Source organism: Sorex araneus, chromosome 6 (assembly GCF_027595985.1).
Source record: "Sorex araneus isolate mSorAra2 chromosome 6, mSorAra2.pri, whole genome shotgun sequence".
In the NCBI taxonomy this organism is placed as follows: Eukaryota; Metazoa; Chordata; class Mammalia; order Eulipotyphla; family Soricidae; genus Sorex; species Sorex araneus.
This window is the reverse complement of record NC_073307.1, coordinates 94,237,921-94,246,645: the sequence shown is the minus strand read 5'-3', so window position 1 is coordinate 94,246,645 and position 8,725 is coordinate 94,237,921. Positions and strand designations below refer to the sequence as shown.

General features: G+C 67.5%; 1 protein-coding gene across 2 annotated transcripts; it reads left to right on the top strand.

Annotated features, from left to right (window-relative positions):
• Positions 1 to 3,419: 3,419 nt before the first annotated feature.
• On the top strand, positions 3,420 to 8,725 carry C1QTNF6 (C1q and TNF related 6). Of its 2 annotated transcripts, none has more exons than XM_055141165.1 (3): positions 3,420 to 3,517; positions 5,616 to 5,915; positions 6,403 to 8,725. In XM_055141165.1, exons 2-3 carry the CDS (start codon positions 5,708 to 5,710, stop codon positions 6,966 to 6,968), a joined length of 774 nt encoding a protein of 257 aa, XP_054997140.1. In that variant the 5' UTR covers positions 3,420 to 3,517; positions 5,616 to 5,707; the 3' UTR covers positions 6,969 to 8,725. The 2 variants fall into 2 exon arrangements, with proteins under 2 accessions (XP_054997140.1, XP_054997139.1); XM_055141164.1 differs by having other exon boundaries at positions 3,428 to 3,517; positions 5,699 to 5,915.

Here is an 8,725-nt window from a genome sequence, read left to right as displayed (position 1 = left end):
GGGGCTCCGCTCGGCCTAACTCGGCTCTTTTCGGCCACCCTCGGTCTCTGTTCGGGCGGGCCCGCGGGCTCGGCTCCATTCGGTTCTGTTCGGAAAGACTCGGCAACACTCGACTCTGCTCGGCTCCGCTCGGGGCTGGATGCGGCAGAGGCTCCTCCCCGGCGCCGCAGCGACTCCTCCCTCCCCTCCGCGACGGTCTTCCGGGATAGAGGCCCGAGGTTCCGCGGCGGGGGGCGCCCCCTGCGCGACCACCCAGTTGTCCAGACTCTGCTGGTCGGCCAGACTCCGCCTGTGTTGCTCCGTGCCTCAGTTTCCCCCTCTCAAAGGGCCGTAGCGGGTAAAGGGCCTGTGTCCTGGCTTCTCCTGACCTCGTGGTGGTGTTTGACTTCCACTTACGTAAAAACGGAATTGAAGTCCCCCAGCTGAGGCCGGAGCGACGTCACCTTGCCCTGCACGGCGCCGACCCGGGTTCGATCCCGGGCAACCCCTCTAGGCCCCCAAGCCCCGCCAGGGGCTGATCCCTGCACGCAGAGCCTGGAGGAAGCCCTGAGTGTGGCTCAGAAATTAAAACATAAATAAACAGGTTTCCCCACCTCTGATTCCCCCCACCCCCCACCCCCTACTTCCGTTTCCAAGGAACGGACCCAGGGCCACCCAGCTGGGGGAAAGCAGGTCTGGGGCGGGAGCCGCCCTCTGTCCAGCTGTTCTGTCCAGCTGTGGCAGGAGTGGGGGTCGGGGAAACACGGGGCCCCTAGCGCGCCCCGCCAGCCCTTCCTCCCCCCTCCCCTCCCCGCTCACCTAGAAGCCGTGGGAACGGCGCAGGCCCGGCGCCCGTTCCGCCCAGCAGGTGGCGCTCTCGGCGGCCTCCGTGCAGCATCTTGCAGCATCTTCATGAATTTCTGCCCTTGGAACAATTAGATCTGCGGCTTCCCGTCCCGCGGACAGCTGACGGCAAGAATCATGTTTTCCTCTCGTCATATTTTTGACAGTCACACATTCGATTTTTTTTTTGATGCATGAAGGTTTCCTGGTGCCTTGTAAACACTGACTACATGTCGCTATTTTTATACAGCCCAGCTTGAATAACATCATTTCCTTGTACTTTTCTTGGAGTTTGGAGGAGGGGGGTGGGGCGGGGAAGTCCGGGCTGACCATGTTTATGCTAGGGCCTGGTTTTGATATTTACCCTTTTGTTTCAAGTGGCCCTGGGTAAGTGGGGCGTCAGCTGCCCCGGACGTTAAGGACATGTGATGGAGCCAGGATTCCTAGAGCCCAACTCTTTCCCGTAAAACGGCGCGCGTGCACGTCTCAGCGGGCTGCGGGGGGCGGGGTGGGGGGTGACGGGTTGGATCTGCACAGACTGTGAGCAAAGGAAAGGCAGGGGGTCACCGGATCTGGGCTTCTGGCGCTGCAGGGGAGACGGCAGAGGGATGGGGGTGTCTGGGCTGTGGATCTGGGTCCCGGGGCTGCTCCTGACCCTCCTGCTCTCCAGGGTCGGGCCTGGAGAAGCCCCCAGACGTGGCTGCAGAGGGAGCCCCCCATTGCACCCTCCCGGCTTCTTGCTCAGGCTGCTCCAAGGATCTGGGTCTCCTCCTGGCCCTGGGTCCCGGGGACACCGCAGCCAGCCGGGAAGGAGGGGGGAGATGCTGGGGGTCCCGGGGGTCCTGGGGACACGGCAGCCAGCCGGGGAGGAGGGCGAGGTGCCGGGGGTCCCGGGGACATGACAGCCAGCTGGGGAGGAGGGCGAGGTGCCCGGGGTCCCGCAGCTGGAAGGGAGTCAGAGCTGAGGCGGTGCCCAGACTGGATCTGGGGCTCCAGGCTAGTCTGGGGGGGCCCCTCGGGGTGTCTGCGCCCAGGGGTGAGGCCCAGCTGTGAGATTGCTAGCGCTGCTCGGGTGGGGGGGGGGTGAGAGGCCAAAGACGCTTGACTAGTTCCCGGACCCCACTTTCTCCCCTGCCCTGCCCGCCGCCACCCTGCACAGCCCTTTCTGGGGTGGGGGTGTGGCCAGGCACCCTCCAGGCCGTCACCCCTCACCCCCTGAGCGCCCCGGACCTCCCGACTCAGGGGCCGGAGCATGGGGCTTGGTGCGGGCAGAGCTCTGCTCCCGCCGCCGCGTCCCGCCCAGCCGCCAGCCCCTTCCCTCCCGGCCCAGGCTCCTGGCTGCTGACTCAGCCCTTTCCCGAGGCCCCGGGGGAGGGGTGGGGAGGGCGGCCCGGGCAGGGCCTGGGAATGCTGCCTGGGCCAAGGCCGCAGGGAGGGCACACTAGGCACATGGGCCCCTCCCCGCTCCAGGGCCCCCTCTGGGCTTCCCTGGAGCCCCTGCCCTGGTGGGGGTGGGGGCCGCCGGCTGACGTCAGAGCCCTGCTCTGGGGACAGAGCTGGAGCCAGCGGGGGCCCTGCCTGGGTCACCCTGTCCTGCCCCCGCCCCCCGTCATTGATTTCATCACCACCCCCAGGCTCTTCCCAGCCCAGATGTCCAGTGGTCTGACGGTCTGTCAGGAAACTAAGGCCGGGGCAAGCGCTGGTCAGGGGGCCTGTCCAGGGCCAGCACTGACCTCTCCGGGCTCCAGCCATGCCTGGGGACCCCCGTGGGCGCGCTGCGGGCGGTGCGTCCTCTGCCCACACGGCAGCTCCCCCACCAGGATCCCCTGAACCCCGAGTTTGCACCCCCTCATGCCACAGGTATCCACGGAGCCGGAGGGAGGCCCGAGCGAGACCTGCGGCGGGAGGGGCTCGGACCCCAAAGATCCTGCTGGGCTGCCCAGCAGGAAGGCCGGAGCCCGTGTCCTCGCCTGAACCCCCGGGCTGCGTTTCCACGGGGCACCGGCCTAGAAGGCCGGAGGGTGGGTCAGTTAGAGAGGAACCCCAGGTATTGGGGGGCCCACGTGGGGGGGTCCTGCAGGGTCTCGCGTCCTGCCTGGGGAGGGGGTTGAGAGATCATTGCTTCCCGCCCACCAGGGCTGTTTTCAGAGCCCCCTGCCTGCCACCTCCTGGTGCCAGTCTGTCCTGGCTTCCCCCCAGAGCCCGCCTGCTGGGCGGGGACGGGGAGGGGGGGCGCTAGCGGGGAGGGGGTGACCCCTGCCCCAGGCCAGGGTTGGAGCCACAGCTGCAGGGCTGAGTGCCCAGTGCCCTCCCCAGCGGCCCTGCCTCTGCACCCCTGCCTGGCCCCCGGGGCGTGTGATGTGGGGGGGAGGGTCCCTATTTCCCAGCTGGAACCCCCCTCTCCCCCGGGGGTCTCGTGCTCAGGGCGTCAAGAGAGACCCCAGCAAAGAGTTAAGCAGGAAATCCCGGCCCCCTTCACCACTGCAGGCAGAGCGGGCTGGAGGGGCGGGCGGGAGGAGGGAAGTGGAGCTCAATCTCCGTCCCCTCCCTCCGCTCTGGCCTCCCTCCCGCCTCCCTGGACCTGGGGGTCCGGTCCAGCGACAGCCGATTCTCCCGGACATGGGCCGGCCGGCCAGAGGCCACGCAGCCCCGGGGCTGTGAGCCGGGGGGGCCGCGGAGCTCCGGAGGACCGTGGGTGAGTGACGCCCCCTCGTTTCCGTGGCTGGGCACGGGCCCAGCACCCCTCTGTGCCTTCCTGCAGGGGAGTGGGGAGGGGAGCATCGCCCGCCCCGGCTCTCCCGCTGGGCCGCCCCTCCCCCTTCCTGCAGGGAGCGCTGAGCCCCAGGCTGGCAGGACCCTCCCCGCACCACAGTCCTTCCTCATACTGGATCCCTGTGACGCCCCCCCCCCCAATTCTCCATCAGATGGGGGGGGCGGGGGTCTTCTCTTTTTAAAGGCCTCTCTGCTTCCGGCTTCTAGATGCCTGCTGTTCGCTTTTGTCTCCCATCTGGCCTGGCCAGGGTCTTGGAGATGCTGGACACCCCCTCCCCCTCCCCCCTGCCTCCTTCCCTCCCCCCTCCCCCCTGCCTCCTTCCCTCCCCCTCCTCCCCCCCAAGCATCTGGGAGAAGTCCGTGCTTTGTCTCTGATTCAGACACGGGGAGAGGTGGCAGGCGGAGGAAACCGCAAACTTTTATGAAGCCTTTTTATGATCCGGGCACGGGGCCGGCCTTTCCTTCCTGTCCGGTGACCTGGAAAGGTGGATGTGGCAGCAGCGGGCGCCAAGGAGCCCCGAGCCCAGAGAGGGTGTGCCACTAGCCCTAAATCACACAGCGGGTGAACTCCTTTAAGCTCTGGGTCTGACTGTCATTTCTCTTGTTCCCTGAGATGAACAGGGCGGGGGCGGGGGCGGAGGGGGGCGCGCTTGGTCCCCTGCAGTCGGCTGGGGTGTGTGACTTCCAGGCCCCAGGAGCAGAGTCATAAGACCAGGGGGGGTACCAGGGCTGTGAGAAGGAGCACCGCTAGAACTGTTCACCCCCTCCCCACTTCTCTGCCCCCTCAACCATGGGCCGGGTGTGTGTCTGGGGGGGGGCATGTTCCCTGCCCTGGGACACCAGCTCTGAGCTCAGTGCTCCGCTAAAAGAACCTGGCACTACAAAAATTATTGCTTCTGTTTTTTATTTTGGGGCCACCCCCAGCGGTGCTCAGGGCTTACTCCCTGAGCTCTGTGCTCTGCTCGGGGGTGGGTGTGTGTGTGGGGGGGGAGGCCAGGCAAGAGCCCTCCCCCTGCCGTAGGCTGCAGTAGGCCCCTGATTCTGCCCTCTTGACATATATTAACCACAGAAAAATATTTTTGAATTGTGCGAAGTGCTAAAGGGGAAGAGAAAGGAAATAAACAGAGAAATGCCAGAAGTGCTGCAAGCAGGCTGGCTTCAAAAGCCAAGTTTCTGATGCCGTGATAAGACTGCCACCCCCTCGGACGCCTACTTCCTGCCGCTCCCCCTCGTGGCCCCCTCGCGGCCCCCTCGCGGGCCCCCAGCCTGGCACTCGGGGTCCTTCCTTTGGCCACGGTCTCAGAAAGCCTCACAGACAGACCCTGGGACAGTTTGGAGCTCGGATCCTTTGGGATTTTCCAGACCACATCCTGCCCCTTGATTTCAATTTACCACCGTGGCAGCTGATTGGCCAGTCCGGGATGATTGACGCGGCCTCTTTCCAATGGCTGCAGCGTCTGCCCCTCGCCGGCCCTGCAGGGCTGCGGGGTGCCGGGCTGGAGCCCCCCCCCGCCCCCCGCCCCCCGGGGCTGGGGGCCTGCAGAGCTGCCCGGAGGGGGCTGGGCAGCTTCCCGGCCTGGCCGCAGCCGCAGCGGTTTCCGACTGGTCGGCCCAAAGGCGCTGCCAAGGCCCCTGTGCCAGCACCAGGGTGCCCGGCGCCAGCTGGGTCCCCCGAGGATCCCGCGCGTGTCCCTAGGGCTCCTGAAAGACCCCCACCCCACCCGTCCCCATTCTGCACGTGCTCACTGAGGCGCTGCTCCCAAGGGCGAGCGAACATTCTTGCTGGAGGGGGAGGCGGGGGGGGGGGGCAGGGGGGAAGGGGGTGGTCATGCCATTGCTCAGGACTCCAGACATCTCGCAATTCTTCCTCCCAGCGGGTGCTCCCTCCTTGCTGCTCCATTCCGGGTGTGTGTGTGTGTGTGGGGGGGCTACTTGCCAAGCTCCTTAGGGGGGGAACCGCGGAAGCGGCCTCAGTCTTACCATCTGTTCAATGGGTCCACTGACCCGCCCGCCCGCCACAGGGGGCTGCGCAGGCGTGTCCAGTCCCCGGGCACCCCGAGGCGCCGGGATCACGGGCGTCTGCCTCTCCTGTTGTTGGCTCCAGGTCGCCGCCATGGGGACCGTAGCCCTGGGCCTCCCCTGGGCGGTGCTTCTGCTCCCCGTCTTGGCCTGCGGGGTCCGCGCCGACGAGCTCCTGTCTGCGGAACCCGCGCCCGGGCAGTGCCGCCGCTGCTGTGCGCCCGGGGAGCTGCCGCCCTCCGCGCCGGTGCCCTACGTGGTGCCTGAAGTGCGGCCCTACATCAACATCACCATCCTGAAGGGTGAGTCCCCCACCCCGCCCCTGGGCGCCCCCCTCCTTCTGGCGGATGCCAGCTGGGCCTCCTGCCCACCCTGGCATTGCGTGTCCCCTCCCCGCCTGGTGCCGCCCCGCACACTGGCCGGGAAAGGAAGGCTCGCACCCCCCCATGTGGGTGACCCACGTGCCAACTCTCAGGTGTGGGCAGGGCATGGAGGGGCCGTTTTGGGGGGGGGTGGAGGCTGACCATCCACTCGGGCATTCAGCCCCTCTGCCCCGCACCCCGCCCCTCTGCAACTCCTCCCAGGGTGTCTGCCACCCCGTTTCCCCAGGGAGGGGCGCAATGTCCTGGCGTGGGGCGGGCGGGGGGGGGGGGGAGGCCAGGAGCCGACCACCCGGGGCACCGCGGCGTGGGCCTGGGCCGGTGCCCTGACCCCGCCGTCGAGGGGGTCAGCAGCCTGGGAGGGCGGGGGGGGGGGCGCGCGCTGACGCCCTCTCGCTTCGCTCCGCAGGTGACAAGGGGGAGCGCGGGCCGCCGGGCGCGGCGGGGCCGTCGGGCCGCGAGGGCGCGCGGGGCGAGCGCGGCGCGCAGGGCGCCAAGGGCGCGCGGGGCCCCGCTGGCCGGCCGGGGCCGCCGTGCCGCGCGCGCTACGCCGCCTTCTCGGTGGGCCGCAAGGCCGGGCTGCACAGCGGCGACGGCTTCCAGGCGCTGCACTTCGACACGGTCTTCGCCAACCCCGACGGCCACTTCGACATGCCCGCCGGCCAGTTCGTGGCGCCGCTGCGCGGCCTCTACTTCTTCAGCCTCAACGTGCACAGCTGGAACTTCAAGGAGACGTACGTGCACGTGGTGCACAACGAGGAGGCCGCCGTCATCCTGTACGCGCAGCCCAGCGACCGCAGCATCATGCAGAGCCAGAGCGTGATGCTGGCGCTGGCGCGCGGCGACCGCGTCTGGGTGCGGCTCTTCAAGCGCGAGCGCGACAACGCCGTCTACAGCGACGACGTGGACACCTACATCACCTTCAGCGGCCACCTCGTCAAGCCCGAGGACGAGGACGAGGGCGAGGGCGACTAGCGGACCTGGCGGGACGGCTCTTTCCGGACCCCCGCGCGTCCTCTGCTTCTGCTTCTCCTCTCTCCATCCTTTAATTTTTTTTTTCTTTTTGGGTCACACCCGGCGATACTCAGGGCTGACTCCTGGCTTTGCACTCAGGAATGACTCCTGGCGGTGCTCCGGGGACCCTATGGGATGCTGGGGATAGAACCCGGGTCGGCCGCGTGCAAGGCAAACACCCTCCCCGCTGTGCTATCGCTCCAGTCTTTCTCCGTCCTCTTTTCGTTTTGTTTTGTTCTACTTGGGCCACGCCCGGTGTGCTCAGGGATGGCTCCTGGCTCTGTGCTCAGGAATTCCTTGCTCCTGGCTGTGTGCCGGGGATGGAACCCAGGTTGGCCCCCGCGCAAGGCAAAGCCTCCCCACTGGACTATAGCTCCGGCCCCATCTCTCTTGGGTACATACTAAGACACGTCCTCACATCTTAAATGTTTTAGAACATTCCCGAGATGTGCCCGCAGAGCACTGGGGGTCTTGTTGCCATGCTTTGGGGAGGCCCCGGGGAGCCTGCCAGGCTAGGACATTCCCAAGGAGAGGTGCTGCTACTGCTGCTTTGGGGAGTGGCTCTGGAACTTTCCCAGCAGGTTCTCCTTCCAGAAAGTTCTGGACTCTTCCAGACCTTCTAGAATTTCCTGACTCCTTCACTTCTCGCATCCTTCTAGGAACCTCCTTCTCTGGCCCTCGACTCCCCCTGCCCTTCTTTTTCACACTCCCCTGGACCCCCAACCCCGAGCAATCAGCACTCACTCAGAGATGGGGTGGTGGGAGCGGGGAGGGGGTCTCAGGCCCCATCACTGTCCTGGGGGGGGGGCTCCAGGCTAGCCAAACTGGGGAGATGCCAGATTTTGAAAGGAGCCCCCAAGAACAGCGGGGACACCTAGTCGCACAAGTGTGGGTCGGGGTCTTGGGCTCAGAGCCCCTCGTTCCCACCGCTTCCCCTGTGTAGGCCAGGGTCCCTGCCCGCCCCCCTCCCTCCTGCCCGTGCCCAGCTTTCATTCAGGCAGACCCCAGGTGGGGCGGGGGCCTGGGTCAGGGCCAAGGTGCTTCAAGGGGACGACTCAGGCCCTCGGGGAGGTTTTGGGGTGAAGCCTAGCACCCCCCGCTCCCCCCCCCCGCTGGCCTGGGAGCTCCGGCTCGCTGCCTCCCCCCGTCTGCCCCGACCGGGGTTTCCAAAGGCCCAGCCTCAGTTTCCCCAAGTTCCCCTCCACCGTCACCACGGGTGTCGTCCCCAGGTGCTCTGACCGTCCCTGGCCCCATGCCCTGCGCTGCAGGCTTTGAGAAAGGTGCTGAGGCCCCGGTGGGTGCCCCCGGCCCCCAGAGCCGCCTCCGGCCGTGCCCCCCCCCCACTCAACCGGGCCCCGGCCAGGAGGAGCGTCCGGCCCGGTGCCCTCAGCAGGTCTGAGACAACTCCGGGGTCCTCCGAGCCACGAGGCCCGCGCGTGGCCCCGGGAGAGGCCATGGCCAGGGCAGTCCCCCAGGCCCCTCCGTGTTCTCCCCTTGGAGGCCTCCTCCAGGCTGGCCCCCAGCCTTCCCCTCCCCCACCCTGGGGGCCCGGCCCTCTCCTGGGACACACGTGACCTCCACCCACTGGTGCTCACGCAGACACAGACCAAGCCGAGGGGGACTCTGGTGCTTGCGCCCAGCTGAGGCACCTGCAGGTGTGTGTGGGGTGGCCGTGGGGCCCCTGGCTCCCCCCGCCCCCGCCCTGCCTCGCTGCCTCG

Bases quoted from the DNA above. Each gene is read 5' to 3' on its own strand.
- C1QTNF6 (XM_055141165.1), top strand. From the start codon at position 5,708: ATGGGGACCGTAGCCCTGGGCCTCCCCTGGGCGGTGCTTCTGCTCCCC. The intron at 5,916-6,402 runs GTGAGTCCCCCA...TTCGCTCCGCAG, and splicing joins CAACATCACCATCCTGAAGG to GTGACAAGGGGGAGCGCGGG.